Source organism: Panonychus citri, unplaced genomic scaffold, assembly GCF_014898815.1.
Source record: "Panonychus citri isolate SS breed McGregor unplaced genomic scaffold, ASM1489881v1 Contig00041, whole genome shotgun sequence".
Lineage (NCBI taxonomy): Eukaryota > Metazoa > Arthropoda > Arachnida > Trombidiformes > Tetranychidae > Panonychus > Panonychus citri.
Genome location: NW_026515446.1, coordinates 33,185 through 53,410, shown reverse-complemented (window position 1 = coordinate 53,410; position 20,226 = coordinate 33,185). Strand labels below are relative to the sequence as shown.

Genomic DNA, 20,226 nt, shown 5'->3' with positions numbered 1-20,226 from the left:
TTATGAGGAGCAAAAGACAATCTTTTATAACACCAAGAATCCTCATAAGAAACGTTGGATTATTAAATGTTTATACGCAAGTATTGATCAAGGATATTGGACTGCTACTGCAGATCGAGCTTTTAGCAAGATTTTTGGTCCTTTGATAAGAAAACAATATTCACAATGTTGGCATCTCGAAAATCTGAACACTCAACCTCAAAGTTCATTTCGACCAATTAACGATTCTAATTTCTCTGACTTTCTGTATCTTCATGTATCACTTAATATTCTTGCATTCACTGTTTTTATCGCTGAATATCTTACCAAGAAAGTCAGCAATCGTGGGCTACTGTTTGGAAAATCTAAGAGATCTTCGAATATTGTGCAGACACAGATTAGAATAAAAGCATTTCGATATTACTAAGATACGTTTATATGAAAACATTATCTTGTATTATGAGAGAACTTGACCAAACTCATCATTCATTAGATTGAATTCAGCGTATGATTTGAACACTTTCGCCTCAACAGAGCTTTTCTCATTTATTTTGCTCAACAGACAATAGATTAATGCTCATAACTTATCATATTCGATACATGGAGCTGAAAATGGAAATACTGAACAATCTCGACTCCAAAAGTTTCTATTGTTGATTAAGAGTAAATTTGGTTTACTCTTGTTCATTTTCTTGTCAACATACTTTCCATTCATCGGTTTATCAAATCGACTCGTTCCAATTCAAGGTTTTTATGAATATACTACGAAGAATCTTGACCAACCGATTGCAACACATTTTGAATTGGACATTAAAGTATCAATACTCTATCGAGTGCTCTGTTATTAGCATACCATTATTACCAAGGGCATTCGTTTATAACACCAGTAATTGAAAGAAACGTTGGATTATTAAATGTTGATATGCAAGTATCGATCAAGGATATTGGGCTACTACGTCATTATGAGGTTTTGACAAGGTTTTTGACCTTGAAAGAAGAAGGCAATTGTTGAAGGACCGAAGAGTTGAATAATCAACCCAAAGTTCATTTCGACCAATTACCTTTTCCCATTTCTCTGATTTTCTGTTTCTTCATGTGTCACTTTATAATCAGAGAATCAAGAGTCATATAGTAACAAATTAAGTAATTGATTGTTGATTAATTAAAAAAGTTTTCTGCTCATTGTAATTGGATTAATTTGATTGTGAATCAATATAATTAAGTTGATCAATTGATTTAGATGACAATCTACTTGGATCAAGGATTATTTTCGGGATAAAATCGAGAAAAACAAATTTATTCGAAAGTTAACAATCAAATCGCTCTATTGCTTTACCTTCATAATTAACGACAAACGACCAACAACTGAGCCAATTTCGTACAAAATATCAGCATCATAATCAATTTTTCTAAAACAATTCCATCGATATAATTTCATCAATCGAACGGCACAAATTTGCTTGGATTCTAATTCAATTGTTTCAACACAACTTCTATTTTCAAACTTTTTAAAGTGAGTTGAAATTTCACTTCAGCACAATCTCATGACCTTTGACATGGATTCGTGACAAAAAGGTAAGAGAAAACAAAGAGAAAAATCGAGTCATCAAGGTCTTAATTATATCGTAAGATCAATTGCTTAGCACTCAAAATAAACCTGATCGATGAATCTGTCAATAATCAATCAACTAGAGTTAATTACGAAATCATAGTAAAAAGAGAGGTGAGAAAATAATTTCTATCGATCTGAATCAGTTAATCAATTGAAGGTCAAGTTGAAAATTGTCATCAACAATTAACAAAAACGATAATCATCATATTCACGATTTTCGATCTCCAACAATAACTGATGATCAATATTAATTCCTTAATTCTATTCTGATTATCTTAATCATCCTCCCACATTGAAACTGAACCCACTCCCAGGGCTCAAATCAATAACGGCAATAATTCAGCAATAATCAAGATAATCAATAATTCTGGTCAACCCAATAGTTAATCATAAACTGATAAAAATAATGTTGGAATCACTTTCTATTTTATCATGCTAATGATTAGTTGATTGTTTAACTCTAACAACCAACCATCACCTTATAAACCACATTAAGATATAATTACAACTTGTATGATAATTAGTTTAAACTAATCAATGAGCAAATTTTATTACTATTTCTGTGATCACCGTTAATTCAAAGAGTTAATTGTTGACTAATTTGGACAGTTAATCATGATCGGTGGGGCCTTTGCATTGAAACGTAAACGTAAACGTGAATCCTTATTGTTAGCTGGAAATAAAACTAATCAAGATCAAAATGTTAACAATTTTCACCCTGGAATATTATCATTTGGATCAGCAATTAGTGAACAGCAAAATCAACAGCAATTAGCTAATCATCTAAATGGTTATTATTCTAATAACTATCATCATCATATTAATTGTCATCCCTATGAATCAACTGGAATCATTTACTATGATAATCGAGGTGTTGATTCAGCTAAATATCGGGAGATGAAAAAATTAAATCAACAATCAACTGGATTAACAGTAATTGCGATTTTTATAATTGGTATTGGATTAATTATCCTCTTAATTAGTGCAATCCTTTCAGGATCAGTGACAACACCAATCACTACCCTTGGATTAATTTTCACATCAATTGGTCTGTTAATTGTTACAATTAAATGTCTAACCTCTTATTTTATTGATAAATCTAATCGTTTCTTTCATCAACATGATAATTTAATTAAATCAACTGAAGAATCAACAATTTGTAAATCAACATCATCACCATCTTGGATTAACCTTCCTAATCCAGTTAATCTGCAATTTAATTCAGCTGATATTGGACAATCAGATGAAAAGTTAAATAAACCAGTTACAACAATTATCCTTGATCCAAGTAGATTGTCATCTAAATCAATTGATCAACTTAATTATATTAATTCACAATCAAATCAATCCAATTACAATGAGCAGAAACCTTTACTAATTAATCAACAATTAATTACTTCATTGGCTTCTTCAGTTGATTCAAATTACGATGATCAAAACAATCATGATCAATTTAATAATCTAAATACTAAATTGTCAATTAATGATTATAATCAATGCGATAATCTTAATTGTCACTGTAAATTAACCGGTCAACAATTAACTCCAATTTCAATTAATGAAGTTTAATTTCCTTTCTCACAACAATTAGTGTTGAATCACAAGTCTTTTTTCACAACTATTCTTGTGCCAATTAAAATTAAAATTATAAAATGAAATAAAATTGATCAAATTAACTTTTTGTTTTCTAATCACAATTAAATTAACTGTAATTAACTCTCATATCAATGGCTATAAAAGGTTATCATCACAATCAAGTCATTAATTTCCACAATCTTCCTTCCTTCCTCCATGTAGATTTATTTCCAAAAAAGGCCGACTCATAAATTGATTACAATTTAATTGGTAATCAATGATTAATTAGTTAATTGTCTTACCATAAGTTCGAGAGATTATCAAACCAACCAAGAGATGGCAGCACAAATGGAATAAAAGAAAGAACAAAAATTTTCTTTCTTTTCTCTCTCTTTGTCTCTCTGTTTATTAATCGTTAGTTTCTTGACTCGAGAACGTTAACAATTAAGTTAATTTTTTTCTCTTTTCTAATCATTTAATTGAGTTTGTCTTCCAATTTATTGCGAAAGAATTAATTAACATCATCTTACTGATTAAAAATCTAATTGGAGAACTAAATTTTAATCCCCTCAACATTAATTTAACTTCCGCCGTATCAACAGGTAAGCTTTTTTTCTTGTTTCTTTAACTTATAATCACAATCACAATTTAAATGTTTCTCTAACAATTGTTGCTAGTGGAATTAATTAACTGCTAATAATTAATTGTTCATTTTCTTCTGTGAACTCTCGTTGATACGCCATTTTCCTTATCAATATTTTCCTCATTTCCTGTTAAGTCAAGAGAATTTTCTCTTTCTCTTGGCCGACATTTAATTTCTTTTTTACCTCTTTGTTGAAATCAACTTTTTTTTCTATTCTCTTATAATTTTTTCTTTTTTCTTTTCTCCTGACTCTTTTCTCTTGTGATTTACATTTACCAACCAATCAAAAGATGGATTCAATCTTATCAGATGATCACCTTATTGGTAACGCTTTTGTCAACTTATGATAATCAGAATTGATTAGTGTCACCACCAAACACTTTCCACCTTTCGGATACTGGATTGTTCTTTTGCTGCCATTTTCCATCTTTTGTTTGTTCTTTTTTGGTGTTGGTCAACTTGTGTGTTTTTCGTGTTCTTTGTTTTAATTTTGTTCTTTTCAACTCACAATGAATGGTCAGGTAAGTTGACAGTTAATTTTTCTAATTGCGATCAGACAAAAACTATGAGATTTCGTTAAATAGACAAAAGTTCTTTTCTTAACTTTTGTCTTTCCATTAGATTTTAAAATCGATTAATTATTATTATTAACTTAAAATTTTCGAGATAAATTAAGCTGATTTTCTGTTCTATTTGTAGAATGTTTTTTCCAGCAAAATTTTGATTTTTGTTTTCTATTTCGTTTCTAATTTCTTACAGACGGGAGAAAGTGACAATTACTCAAGTAGTAATCACTTAAATCATCATGATGGCACAACTGATGACCAATGTTTCGATTCTCAGTCAGTTGTTATCAATCAATTGTTCACACAATCATTAGAAAATACTAATGATCACCATTCTCAACTTGTTGACCAACAAAAACATTCAGTGATACATCAAGATGAAGTAACTAATCATCATCATCATCATCAAGAACAATTATCTCATCAACAACAACCATCTCAATTATCATTATCCTCATCATCATCAACTTCGTCTTCATCTTCCTTGTCATCTCCATTCTCATCTCAAACCACCGAACAATCTTTACCAAACCAAAACACCACCAACAACAATAATGATCATCTCTATGTTCCAGTATGTTAAACTGTTATTCTAAACCCTTTCAATCTTGGCTTCCATTAATCTCTTTGGATTATCTCATCCATATATCCATTCACACCTTTGTTTTTCTCCATAATTTTTCAGAGAACAAAACTTTTCGTCGGACGTTTACCTGATAACTGTACATCAAATCAACTCGAAGATTTGTTCAGAAAGTATGGACAAGTAAAAGAATGTGATGTAGTCGGTAGATATGGATTTGTGGTAAGTATCGTAATGACAGTTTGTCAGATTTCACAATTATCTCTCTTCTCAATTATTTCTCTGTTGCAAATGTCACGCCTGTTTTTTGGAACATTTTCTTTCCTTTGCGAAGAAAAATACGTTTCCGCCATCTTATTTTCCTTAGAGCTTAACATTATCATGAATCAGATTGATCACTTGATTTTTTTCTCACCGTTTTTCTTTCTTTCTATTTCTCTTTCTCCTTCCATATCATCCCAATTTTAACCTTACTACTTACTGAACCCCGTTGCTGCTTTTACCATCATCTACATCATCATGGTGATCATCATTTTCCATTGATGTTTAAAAGCATATGAGCAAGTCTGAGGAGGCTGAAGAGTGTGTCAAAAAACTGAACAGATATTCTTTCATGGGATCCGTATTAACTGTTGAGGTACAAAAAATTGTTGTTTTCATATTTTTCCTTCTCTTCCTACCTCTCTCCATCTCTCTCTCTCTCTCCTTCTTTCTCACTTTAGAAGCCAATTTAAATTATTTGGAGACTCTTTCTCCCTCTTGTTTCATAATATCAAGCGAAAACCACCACCACAAAATCCACCTTAATCTTCGTCTCTCCCTCTTTAAACCCTAATCAGTTTCACTCATAATGAGATGATCCGTTTCTCGATTTGTCAAAAGAAGACATGAATCTCTCCGACTTAATATATGCGTATTTGATTACCCGGAAAGATTTTTTCACCATGACGTTACCTAAATCGCAGAAAAAATGTTAATCTTTATAATCTATTCGGTGAAAGTTGATGGATTTTTACACATCTGACCGTTGGAAAGGTTTGCGCCAAAAATAGATAAAAATGGCTTGTTTACACCAATTCGTCCTAACATATATTTATCTTCATCCACTTTATTCTCTCTCTCCATGATTCTTCCCTCCTCCGCAACAAACTAGAAAAAACATTCATGGGGGAAAAGAAAGGTGTCGTATTTCCTCTTCTCCATCTCATCTTCATCTTTTCATCCTTATCTTCATCCTCTTCCCTCTTGGATCATCCTTTTGCATCTTTAGGGAGACATTCTCTCTCACTTTTCTTCCTACTTATTCCCCTTTTCTAGTGCGTTGTGGAAGATACGAGTGGCTTACTTGATTAGTTCTTTCTGATATATATTTACTTATAAGTATAATCAATGCTTTTCTCATCGACTTTTCTCCTCTTTATGTCTATTTTTAGTTCTCTACGAGTAAAGTTCATCCTGAACCTGGGACATTAGGTCGAGCCAAAGGTTCTTCTCGCATGGTTAAAGGTATTCGATCTCGTATCCATAGTCACACTCCGTATCACCGTGAACCTTTTATCAACCATAGAACAAGTTTAGGTCCACCTCCACTACCACACTCTGTGCCATTACCACCGTTACGTCCTCTTGTAAACAATCAAATTCCACCATCATCTGTTCCACCACCGCCACTACCGCCTGGACGTTTATATGGAGGTTACTCTTCACCTTACTATCAAGATGATTATAGAGCCTATGAAAGAAAAATTTACTACGAAGCAGATTATTATGGTAGAGAAAGAAATTATCCCCCTCATGATCATAGATCATCCGCTGGTGGAGGAACACCAGCTCGTTTATATTCACCTCCACCCACTCACCCTCTGCCACCTTATCCAATTTATCCTAGTCATCATAATATGTCAATTCGAGCTTATGAACGACCAGTAATCGATGAACCAATCCCCATGTACACTTCCAGAGGCTCATCGATGACACCACATAAGTGTCATTATCACAAATGTCATTATGATATGCACGTTGAACCTTATCTAAATTAAGGTTATTGTTAATTGAGAAAATTTCTAATGCCCGATAATTCAAACATGTCGCACAAACTTGTTGCTCATTTAAAATACCAATGAGATGATGTTGATGGTAATCACACAACCAAAGAGATAAATTGATAAAAGTCTCGTACCAAGTGAACCCGATACCTTGGGATAAAGGAGAAACCAAGCCAATTGAAATTGAATTGATAATAACTTCTCATCACTTTTACTTTATCTCAATCAGAATGTCAATCAACATACCCTGTTACCAAATTGAATGTCAAAAGTTAACTTTCAACAATTTACACTCACATTTGATTTTTGGTATATATCTTTTTCACAAGTAATGCCAATCAATCAATATTTATTTTTTGTCCTCTTCCTCCTCACATAAACTCACACCATCTATACCCACACCACCACCACCACCACCATTACCATCCAGTTTCACTCTCTATGTGACTATCTTTTCTTAAATCATTTTCAGCTCGAAATGTTGACATTGCTTATTCAAAGGTTTTCGATTCTGATGAATTTAAATGGATCCACATACACACATGGAACAAATATAATTAATAATATATACAATAAGAAAGTAATATATTAATATGTATATTTATAAACAACACAGTTATTAACTATTAATATTATTAACACTAAATCTGTAAATTGTAAGATCTAAATTATAAATTTGAAAGATCTTTGAAAGGCAAAAAACAAACAAACATAACCAAATACCAATTATAATATGATATTATAATTGACTCTCAATTGGATTAATTGTCATCCAACTAATTGTAAAATGAATTTGATTGATTCAAAAGTAATTAACCACTTCTTTTGTGTGTAAAAATGCCTAACATGTTATTGTTTTTGGGTCGATTCCAGAAAATAATAATTCTCATCAAAAAAACAAATCATGACAGTAGAAAGATGAAAATTTATCTTCTCTCTCTTTCATGATGATCAACATTCTTGAAGGATGAAAATGAAAAACATGATAATTATAATTAAAATTGACAATCAGTGATTAACTTTGATCATAATCTTCAAAGGGAAACCCTTGCAATTAACAATTATCATCCAAAGTAAACAAAAAACGCAAAAATCCTAACGGTAAATGGTTTACATTTTTAATTTACCGTAAACTTATTACTCCAAATGATTATTGTTGATCTAAGTTAATCATTTAAATTGTCAATTAATATTAATTATAAATAGAAATCAAAAATTTTACTCAACCATTTAACGATTAGTTAATTTTGGGTTTTCAGACAAAAATCATTAAGATAAATCATACTACCGAAGTTAATCATTTCCACAGTTAATTGTTTAGATCCTTTTCCTTCCTTCGGGTTAAAGTGATTGAAGTTAACTGAACTAATTAATTAGTGAATGGAATTCAATAATCATTAATCTTAATTGTTTGAGTATTTTATTCATCTCAATTTGTTACTAGCGCTTTTTGATAAAGTTGTCATTAGATTATCGTCCATACATAACTGCATCGAAGACCTTGAGTAATGTAATTAGTTGATCACAATCAGAAGTTAATTAAGCTCCAATCATTTTCTTAACTGTGTAATCTGGTAGAGAATAGAAAAATATCAAAAAGAAAACGAAAAGTAAAAGCTTAAAGAAGAACAATTTTCGTCGAGTCCAAATGATGTATCGAAACGATTTCCACGGATTAGCGAGCCATGTGAACGATGTATCAGGTTGCCTAATTTGATTAGAGAAGAATTGATTGGACAATTAACAGAATTGATCATTCGCCTTATCTGATTATTCAACTTACTGAGGCTAATCCAAAGGCTGAGTTGGATCTCGTGCTAATCCAGCCGGATTAGCATCAGCTTCGTCTTGGGTTAACAGTTCAAAATCAGCCTCCAATTTACCCTATGGGAAAAGTGAATGGATAACAATTAATTAATCATTGAAATAAATGGTGATCATAATGATTATGATGATTGAGATTTTGAGGTTACTTCAAATGTACAATTTAACTATTGCCAACAATTTATGTTTACGGTTTCATGATGGGGATTATATTTAAGACTAAAACTTGGGGAATTGTCATTTATCGTTAATCCAATTGATTTGATTGTTAATTGATGATTATTAAGAGTGTTGGGGAAATTGTCAAATGAAACAAAAATAAATTGTTGCAATTTGGAGATTTTTGTTTTCTATGTTAAATCATCTTGTTAACTCTTCAACACAAACATATTAATATACTAACAGTAATTAATTGTTTTCCTTCTCATTTTGACAACAATTAATTGACTCTAATTATGTTGTAATTATTAATACTTACAGTTAATTAATCGGCTAGATTTGCTTAGAAAAGCCACCAACCTCTGATACGTTTTTCTTTGAATAAGTAGATTCATGAACTTTTAATTGTATTTGATTGTTGTTACTCGAATCAGCAGAACTAATTGTTGAACTGTTCGAAAGTATGTCCAAGGTGCATTCTTTTGCCGCTTGAAGGAAAAATCAAATGAATTGATTAGTATTGAGTAAACAACCAAAAATCGTCACCAGACAATGAAATCCATTGAATTAATCATAATCCCAAACCTGGAGATTCAATTCACATAATGCTCTTAGTAAGACTTTAGGCCGTTGCTAAACGGTAAAGGGTCAGAAAAGCAAAAGTCAAAACAGCAAAAGTCAAATGAGCAAAATTAAATCGTTTAAATTAAACTATTTAGAACAATTAAATTTACTTATGAATTTCAATGGAAATTTTCGTTCATGGTTTATTTCCTCTACTTTCTAAAGATCTATTTTCTGAATCAATTTAGATCAAACTTTCGAACTGATCGAATTGCAATAATTTTCTCTCATTTTTTATTTGATCAACATGAGTGATTCCCTTAAATACGTGCAATCTAATAAAGGTGGTAAATTGTTAATTTATGAAAACAATGTTTATCGAAAGAGATCAACCTCAGGCGATACCTCTTATTGGGTGTGTGAATGAAAATTGTAAGGGCAAAATTAATCTACTTTTTGGTGATCTAAAATCAAAATCTGATCACAATCATGAACAAAATATTAAAAAAGTGATTGAAATTGAACAAAAATGGAGCCAAGTCAATTGCAGGCCAATCATCATATTGTAAACTCAAATCAGTTTACAATGACGAAACTGAAAAAGTTTTATCATCTCTTTCGTTGCCAGCTGATGAAATAGCCAATGGATTAAAAACTTTTGACAAGCTCAAAAAACTATTGGCCATGCTCGTTCTTCGCGTTTTCCACCATTATCTCGAACTCGAGATGAAATACTCATTCCGGAAAATCTCCAATCAAGTTCTACTGAAAAGTTTTATAAAATTTCTGACGGTGGTGTTGATAAGATATTAGATTTTGCCACCGACACTTTTCTCAAATACTTGTGTGAGGCAAATCATGTATATTCTGTCGGAAGTTTTAAGAGTGTCCCGCATCTGTTTCACTCACTCTATTCTCTGCATGTAATGAAAAATGGAATAATGATTCCGGCCGTTTACGCGCTGATTCCCGATTCAACTATGCTCACATATACGCGACTATCTCGGATTATCCAAGACCTGTGCAGTGGGATAAATTTGACCTGGCAACCAGAACAATTTACCACCGATTTTGAGCTATCTGCTATCAAGGCCATCAATCTAATTTTCCCGTTTTGCCAACTTAAATGCTGTTTATTCCATTTCAGTCAGAGTATTTGGAGGAACGTTGGCAAACACGGACTAGTACCAAGATACAAATCAGATGATAGTGATGTTAAAATGGCCGTAAAAAGAATCGCTGCCTTGCCGTTTCTAATTGTTGATGACATCGACAAAATTTATGATCAGATCAAAGCTGAAGCATCTGCTGACGATAGTTTCAAAAACTTTTTGGACTATTTCGAACGAACCTATTTAATAAACGATGCTCGCTTTCCGAAAGAGATCTGGAACCACTTTGATGATCGTGACCCTAGGACAAATAACCACGTCGAAGGATGGCATTCCGCTCTCAATAAAACCGTTGGCCGTCATCACGCGAATATCTACCAGTTTATCGAAACAATAATCAAGCATCAGAACAACTACGAAGTGCAAATTCTTATCGCTTCTAACGGAACTAGAACTAAACTCAACAAGAAGTACGCTGGTATAAATCAAAGAATATTAAATCTGACCAAAGATTATTCAGAAAACATTATTTCATCCATAGAATTCATCGATAAGGTCAAACAATGTTTATTTCTTTCAGATGCGCAGTAAATAATCTTTAATTTAATAAATTTTTTGTTATTAATTTTTTCTATGCGCAGTAGTATTCCAGTAATTAAAAAATATGAATATCAAACCATCAAATATTATTAAAAAACTTTTCACTCCTCTTTAAGGCCAAAAAGACCAAAAATGATCAACTTTATTAAGAATACATTCATTAAATCAAACAAGATGAAGATGATTACTGCTTGTATACTTTGTACTGAGAACGGATACCGAAACCGATCGTCCGACTACTATGAAGTTAGGGCACACATCAGATCAAATTTCACTTTGGCTTGCATCAAGTGTAATCTCACTTTCAGCTCCTACTCCGCTGAAAGAGCACTACAAGCCTCCATGCTTCGATAATTTGTCGACGACGAGAATTGACAGACCGACAATTTGCGCCTCAAGAAGCTGATTAGTTGATTCATTTAATTGTTCAACTTCTAATAATACTTATTTACATGATATCCCAATTGTTCAATTTTGCAATTTTGCAATTTTCGAATTTCGTAATTGCTTTAATTATTTTGTCTCGTCAATTTCTTTAATCATTGCCATCTAATATCTTATAAGATACTTCAATTATCTTAGTCGATTTTTTTGTCTTTTTAAAAGGTGAGAACATCGTGTCAACATTACTTTTATTTTTGCAAAAAATGATGTTTAACCAATGTTCTCACCTTTTAAAAAGTAGAAAAAATAGACTAAGATAATCCATTGTTTTATGTTCTCACCTTTTTTCTATAAAAGGTAATTAATTGCGTTCGGATTTTCCGCTTTTTTCAGCCAATCAACACCGAATGAATTTTTTATTAATTAATTTTTTATAGACTTTTGGTAATTATGCAATTTTTATGTGTGACCTAAAATTGTTGACAAAAGGCTATTTAATTGTAATTTTTGCAATTTCTCGTTAATTAAGAATCTTAATTAATTAAAATATTGTATATAGTAATTTAAATACGAATAAATCAAAAATTAATACCTTACACGGACAAGTTTCCGTGTAAGAAAAAATTGAAATTCCCGGCTAATCATCTAAGATCAGCTGTTTTGGGTCAGCTGATTTACGTCAGCTGATGTGGTGAACAAGAGTTTAAATTGTAAATAATCAATGTCAATTTGTTTTAATTCACTGTTATTGTATATTAATTGTTGTTAATTATGTCGAAAATTTATCAATCATATCAAAGTAAGTTGAATCATATTACCTCTTATCCCTTTCACATCATTAATTTGCTTTTTCTCTGTCTTTTTCTTTTCAGATTTTTTTGCCATGTACAAACCCCTTTATAAAAGTAGATTTGCCACAATTTTCTTGACCGCATACAACATCGAAATTTATGTGAAAAGTCACGTCCTGGTTGACCCAACAATTCCGAGGAGACCCTTCAGGGTGGAAATACCTTATTTTTACTTCACCTTTTCTGGATGTTTTTTATCCTTTTATGCCAAACACTATGATGGTGTAAATGAAAGAATCATAGGATCAAAACCACCCCCAAGGATAATTAGACCTCTTTCGCAAAGAGATAAAAGTAAGTTAAATATTAAATTTCATCATTAGCGATTCTACATAACCAATTAAACTAATTAATTCAATTTCTCTTCTTACAGAACTTCTCAGATACTTATCGAATTTTCCAACCGTCTCAGTTTCTTCAATCGATGGAGCTGATCATTGCCTCTTAAATATCATGGTTTATCTTGAGAGCAAAGATGATCCTGATCTTATTTCAAAACGATTTGATGAGAAGATTCCGATTTTCAATTTATCATCATCAATAAGTGTTTGGTTTATTAATCCAGTTAGTTTCGCTTTTTTTCATTTTCATTCTTGTTTTCAATCAACTAACATTAACGTGCTTTTTTGTCTTCTTTTTTGTGTGAATTCAGTCATTTAAAAACATTGTTTAATTATGGATCACTACCACCACCACCACCACCACAACCAACAACGTCAACATCATCAACAATGGAGAGACCAGCTCGAACTCAATGCTCGCGAAGAGCAGAGACAAATGGAGGTAATGCTGGTGAGAGAGCGACTCGACGTCGAAAACCTACAACATCTCTTCCCACATCACCTACAACATCTCTCCCACATCACCTACACGGCGTGTATCGACTCAAAGATCACAAACACCAGAACCTCGACAAGTTTCTCCTCGGAGATCGAGACAATCAGATGAACCAGAACCACCTCAACCGTCAACATCGACTCGTCGAAGTCGGTCATCATCGTCATCTTCATCAACCGTGAGCTATCGTTCAGAAAGTTCAATGCTTCGAGGCCAATTGGATAGAAATTTGTCTGCTGCCTATGTTTATGCCATGGCCGCAACTGAATTCAAATGGAACGATACCTTCGAAGAGTTCAAGGCTGGTCTCAATCAAGAGCAAATTTCGATTTTTTCTTCAATAATTGGGCTTTACAATGTCATCGCTCCCAACGTCATTCCAGCAGTAGGCCTAGTTTACTTTAACTGGTAAGTAGCCCAATTAAATTTGCTTCTTCTCGTTCTTTCTACTTTTTCTAATAACTTTTATTTTTTTATTAACTTTTTCTAGGAGCTGTCGAGATCTTAATCTCCATTATCATCAACAACCACGGAGCTTCCAAATCTTTATGATGGACATTGACAGGCCCGTATTTGACCTTGAAGTCACTGATTTGATAAATCGAAGCATCCGGGAAACATGGTGTAATTTAGAAGGTTGTCCATGTGGCCATCAATACCAGAGTGTCTCAAAAACGAGATACGTGTTGTCTCGACATATATGTTTATGATCCGAGAAACTCATTTGTCTATCGGTACATTGGAACGGAGCTGATTACTCTCGTTACAGGGGACAAAGCCAACTTAATCGATTCTTTTGACTGTGGCCGAAGTGACATTCAATGCAATATCGTGACCTTTTCTAAAGAATGTAAAGATTTTGACATAATAAATTTACACCATGATGATGAGAATGGAGATGAGGATGAAGATAAAGAAGATGATGATAAAAATATAACTGAAATTGTATTAGTTAGAGTGGGGATCTTATCCCAACAACATTAACATGAACAAAATGAATAAATTGTGAATTCTTTTAAAAGGTGAACCAGAGGTCACATAAGTTTACAACATTTTGGTCCGTCGAGCCGGATTCGGCAGTCTTTTTTAAAACGCTAGTGAATAAATAGTATATGCGAATATTATATATTACAATTAACTCAAATAAATTAGTGATGTGCGTTTTGTGACATTGGGCTTCCACCTAATTACATATAAAGTGAAATTTTCAAACTGATAAACAAAACCCGCATCATTATCATCAACCCTATCTACGGTGCATCAAGCACCAATTTCACTCCTTCACAACTTATTAGTAATCGGATAAAATAAAATAAGTGCTTTAAACGATAACGTGTTAAAATTAGCCAAGAAAATAAAGTGAATTATCATTAATTTAATATTGAATTGTGTTTTTATCAACAAAGAATAAAACAAATTCCAATGCGTGGGGTTAAGCGATTTAAAATATTACATTTTGTTAAAATTACGAATAAAAGTATAATCAATGACATACGAATCCATCAACAAATAAGGAATAAGATAAGTATATCGTATATATTACCACCCATCGTCAAACGTTTATTAATGAAGACAATTTACATTAAACATTAAGAACAGTAAATAAAGAATAAATAATTTCAAATCAAACAAATCCTAACGGTAATATAAAATACCAAATCATCGAAATCGCCAAAATGATTATGGAACTAAATTGGTTAACTAATTGGACGATTCATTTAAAAAACTATTAACCGTATTCTTGTTACGACTGTGCTAACCAACCTCATTAGAACCATAAATCAACATTGGATCAACACTTGACCACTGATAAAGTGAGATAAGTATTTCTTTTATTCCTGATTCATAATCAACTCATGGTAACAATTACATTGCTTCTAGGTTAAAGAAGGTGAAACCCTTTACGATTTGTTTAATAGCCAAATTGGCAATTCTGATGTTAATTTAACCTTTATGCGGTTACTCAACTTTTATAATGTTTAAATTCATGTGTCTACTTGTTGACGGGAATATTAAATCTAGTCTCAAGTGAATTTGGCAACTAAAATTGCACCCCTTCCTTAAACCTTTTGACTTTTAAATAACCTTGTTACGAAACATAACTCTAGTCACAGGCATATTTGGTAACGTGCTAATACTCATGCTCCAAGTCTGCAACTTTAACTTAACTCTGTGATGGGAAGGTTTTATTCTAATCACGAGTTGTGAGTGGGAATCCTTATTTGGTATCAAGCATCTTGGAATAGTGAATCACTCTCACTGACTTTTGATGGGAAATTTTACTCTAATCAAATGTTAAGTTTGAGTTGATGATCCTTTGAGAGTATAAATATAAATTGTCCTCAACCAATAAATCAGTAAGCAACTTGAACTGACTGCTAATAGGAAGCTTTAATCTAATTAGTAAGTTAACTTTAATTATATAATAATTAACACTCATTTGTGTGGCTTTATTGGCCACCTTACTTTGTTAACTAATCTTCATGTCTTCTGATCGATCATTACAACGAGTGTGTCACGTTCACACCCCTGAAGCAACTGATGAATACCTTTTCGGTGATGAACTAAGAAACAACTTGATACTTTTATTAATCGGTTTATCGCCTGCTATTATTGCTTTTGTTTTTCTTCTATTTTCTCTTTATAAGTTATACGTGTCAACTCATCAACCTCTCTAAAAATGTCTGATCCATCTCCTAATTACTATCAATATATTGAACAGGTTCAACCTGAAGAACCTCAGTCCTCTTTACCAAGAAGAGTAAACAATGTAACCTTACCTAATCTACAGTCATATCCTATACTTTAGTGGTGAAATCAACGACAATGTTATCGAATGGTTTGAGAACTTCGAAACGATAGGTCGCAATTATGGTTGGAATGCCGATAACATGTTCACAATAGTACAAACCTAATTAAAAAATACAGCGCGAAGATGGTACCATTTTATCACTGGTAAATATACACATGAAGCTAAGCGACCCGTCAACTATGTTGGGTTAAAGGAATCAATGATAAGGGATCTTTGTCCCTCTGATTTCCGTTCTTACCTATCACAACAATTACACAATGCCTCTCAACAACCAGGACAATCAACAACTGCTTCCATTTATGAAATTCAAGAACTTTGTCTACGAATCAATGAAAATACTCCGGAAATATTTATTCTGAGTCTTGTTAAAGAGGAATAGCTTCCACAAATTAAATATGGGATAGCATTGCAAAATCCACAATCGCTACAGCATTTGGTTGAATCAGCAAGATTAGCTGAACTAGCAATGCTTTCCTGTAACAGCTCATTCATGATGCAAAGAGAAACAATTTCTCCCAACATGAATGAAACTATTTCAAACCTACAGGAAACAATGAAACAATTGAATCTAAAGTTCGATAATTTAGCTACTAAAGTAATCATCTGTAGTTATTGCAAGAGATTCGGTCACACCGAGGCAATTTGTCGCTACAAAAATCGTCAAGCATCTGACAATAACCCGAACTACCAAACAAGATACAATCAACCGTCTGAATCAACGAATGCATATAACAACCAACAACCTAATCAACAACGGCCCCAATACACTAATAAGCAATTTGCTGATCGTGAACGAGCCTTTAGAGAAAGATCTAGAGAACCTGATAATTGGAGAGATAAACCCTCCACTTCAACCAATCTTCCACGGCGTGGAAGAAGCAGAAGCCCGGAGAAGCGAAAGGATGATGATGAACAAAATGTAATAGGTGAGTTTTTGGGATCATATCCGTCCACTTGAACAATAAAATAAAGTTAAATTTGAAGGTGAACTAAAGGTGATAAGCCTTCACCTTGGAACTTTGAATTACCTTGGATCTTGAACTGGTCCAGGTACGGTTTCACTTTTGAACTTCTCTGTTTTAATAAATAAAGAAGTTCAATAGTTTAACAATCAATAGGTTTGTAATTAAATTATTTCACTTACCTTTTTCCAGCGATTGACATTTTTTTTGAAGGACTGACCTTGTGGTGTCAGTGATCGGACCGCACATGAATCCTAATGAATTGAGTTTTTTATAAGATTTTCATCTTAACTACCCATTTTTTATTTTTTTTATGTAAAGGGAAAGTTAATATGGAAGTGAGAAGGTGAATATACAAGTGATAAGGTTAAAGTTGAGATGAAAAAGTGAATAAAGAAATGAGAGGAGGCGGGAACTCAAATGCTTTTACATTTCATAAGGTCATATTACACCAATGCTTTCCTGAAATGTTCCAAGTATTTATTCGTCTTCATGGATTTTACTTCAGGGAGCAAGTTGGTTCCACTTATCCTTTTCGAAAGCCTCTTAAGAATGAGACTCATTTAAAGAAGATAAGATTAAAAGATTGAAAATATTAGAATCATTATAATTGGAGATAGAAGAAAGAAAAGGATATTTTAGAAAAAAGGGAAAGGTAGGTAAAAAGCACACCTTTCTTAGTGGATGGTCTTTGCAGTTTTGGCAACTATGAACCTTTAATAAATGGTAAATAGATTAGTCTTGAGTAACTTTTCTAATAAACCTGATTGGTACCTGTTTTGCTTTTAACCAAACACCACCAACAGCAGGTTCCTCTATTCTCCTTTTAACACAAGCAGGCTCCTTGGTACCTTTTGGATATTTGCGAGCATTCATATGTCGAATCACATCTGAAATTGTAGTAAATTTTCTTGAACAATACCCACAGCCAAAGGCCTCGATTGCTTTAGATTGAATGAATTCCTTCTCGAATGGGACCACTGGCTTCGGTTTTTTTAATATTGGCATATTGTCATTGTCGGCTTTGCAACAAAATAAACAAAGGACTAACGCATTTAATCACCTTAACAACCTAAAGAGTTAACCTAATACACAAGGAATCCCCTTCTCTTGGTCTTCTAACCTCCAACTTATTAATCACCTTAATTAATATTGTATAATCCCTAGATTACGACGTTACTTTATCTCTCTCCTTCTCATTTACCTTCTCTTTATGTCTCTCTTTTTCCTTCTCAGGATATTTCTGCTCTTCTTGGTCTGTTCCAAAAAAAGCAACCTTTAAAAGAGTTATGATTTCTTAAGATAAAAAAAACAAATGTAGTATAAAAAGGGGTAAGAAATAATAAAATAATTAGATTCAAAAAGGCAAGTCATCGCCAATGAGTCTCACTCTCTTCGCCGGGATTTCGTCATTTTTTTGTGACAGGCTTCATCAACGATTTGAACATTTGATGACTTAACATAATGAGGTTGGATCCTATTTAAAGAAGGTGGTTTCACAGCAACAAACGTTTCTTCAATCACCTCATAGGGAAAAGGTGTTGGCCATGATCCAAAAAATGATTATGAACCTGAAGAAACGAGAAGAGAGAAAAAAAGCTAAAGTTGAGTATATGTACTTGAACAAGCAAGATATTTATACAAAAGTACTTACATCAGAATTTTGTTTCATTTTTGACATTTTGATCACTTGAATTGATTTAATTACGATTAATAATGAAAAAACAGTAATTGGAAAATAATAAACAAAACTAAACACAAATTTTTGGAAGAATAAATTAAGATACTTGATATTCGATACTTGAATACTCGATATCCAATACTTTTCAGTTCCAGTGTTTTCAATTGTTCAGATAGATGGTTCTCACTATCAGGTGATATTATTAAGGCCAATTAGCGTTTTTCTATTTTTGAGGTTAATTTTAATTATTATTTATTTTTAATCATTTTTATTAACTATTTATGTAAACATCCTGGCTCCGCTAATCGTGTTACTCGTTAGGTTACTCGTGCGAGAAATAAAAAACAGTAACAAATCAGAGTTGAAAAGGTAAGTAAATCATCATTAATCGGTAAATCAATTCAAGCTAATTCATTCGGTTCTTTTTTCTTCTATTCTTTTCAGGCTGGTGATCGAAAAAAAAGACAATTGCTCCTGAAATTGCTAATTCTCTTGGTTCACCATCCCATCACCTAGTTCATCAACACTTTCGAGTCTAACAACTACTGTAAGTTGACTCAAATAGCGTCACTGTTCAAGTTCACAGGTTTGATTCAATTTTTGCTCATTTCTTTCCAGACACAAGCCTTGAATCTATCGCTCCTGATTCTCCACCTACCTCGACTGAGCTACAACCAGGTACTTCACCAACAACAAACACAAATCAAATTGTTACGGTTAGATCATCTATGAAAGTGTATTTATTCAGACTGTTACTTATCGATTCTCTTTTTGCTTCTTCTGTAGAAAGAAATTGTTATAAAGCAAAGTGATCTAGATGTTTTCCACCCTGTCATATCGGATCATCGAGATGTACACAATGTCGAATTATATTCATATATTGAGTACGATACCTATTATACTCCGAGCGATTCATTGGTGACTAAAGGTTCGAAAATTCCCAAATTGGCTGAATATAACCCAGAATTTCAAACAGCCAAACAGATAATCAATTCTTACAAACGAGGCCAACGAAAATACTTTTGTCCCTATTGTGGATTTGTTTGCCCCAATGGATACAAATCAACAATTGACAGGCACCTCAATGTAAGGAGGAAAAGTGGATGGAACCTTGAAGACCTTCCGCCCGGAGTGTGCTATTCGGCGATCTCAAGAACCTCAAGTAGACGGTGAATGGTTACCAGCCAAACTCCTTCTAACAATTTATTTCGATGACTAAAGATCTTTTTTCAAATCTAGAATAGAATTCTATTTCTCGGTCTTTATTTATGAATTGGATTCAATTGAATTCAGTTCAATGTGATACCTCTATTACTCTTCATTATATTGATCTCGCTCTTCATTTCGAAGCAGAAAAGCATTAATTCTGATCATTTAAATCAATTCCAATTAATTTTTTCATTTTAGGCTTTTTTCACCATGTACCACTATCGAAAT

At 32.7% G+C, this 20,226-nt stretch overlaps 2 protein-coding genes and 1 long non-coding RNA gene across 4 annotated transcripts; 2 read left to right on the top strand and 1 right to left on the bottom strand.

Moving 5' to 3' along the window:
* Nucleotides 1-2,082: 2,082 nt before the first annotated feature.
* On the top strand, nucleotides 2,083-3,198 carry LOC128398021 (uncharacterized). The gene has a single exon (XM_053358828.1). The coding sequence runs from the start codon at nucleotides 2,207-2,209 to the stop codon at nucleotides 3,158-3,160; it is 954 nt and encodes a 317-aa protein (XP_053214803.1). The 5' UTR covers nucleotides 2,083-2,206; the 3' UTR covers nucleotides 3,161-3,198.
* A 367-nt stretch (nucleotides 3,199-3,565) lies between these two features.
* LOC128398020 (uncharacterized) lies at nucleotides 3,566-7,663 on the top strand. 2 transcript variants are annotated; one of them, XM_053358825.1, is made up of 6 exons: nucleotides 3,567-3,768; nucleotides 4,100-4,330; nucleotides 4,569-4,949; nucleotides 5,061-5,180; nucleotides 5,512-5,595; nucleotides 6,392-7,663. In XM_053358825.1, the coding sequence occupies exons 2-6, from the start codon at nucleotides 4,319-4,321 to the stop codon at nucleotides 6,995-6,997; spliced, it is 1,203 nt and encodes a 400-aa protein (XP_053214800.1). In that variant the 5' UTR covers nucleotides 3,567-3,768; nucleotides 4,100-4,318; the 3' UTR covers nucleotides 6,998-7,663. The 2 variants fall into 2 exon arrangements, with proteins under 2 accessions (XP_053214801.1, XP_053214800.1); XM_053358826.1 differs by lacking the exon at nucleotides 5,512-5,595 and having other exon boundaries at nucleotides 3,566-3,768.
* Nucleotides 7,664-7,957: 294 nt separating this feature from the next.
* On the bottom strand, nucleotides 7,958-9,619 carry LOC128398027 (uncharacterized). The gene is made up of 3 exons (XR_008327032.1): nucleotides 9,306-9,619; nucleotides 8,787-8,887; nucleotides 7,958-8,711 (listed from the first exon to the last, which is right to left on the bottom strand). It is a non-coding gene; the product is annotated as an uncharacterized LOC128398027 (long non-coding RNA).
* Nucleotides 9,620-20,226: the final 10,607 nt, after the last annotated feature.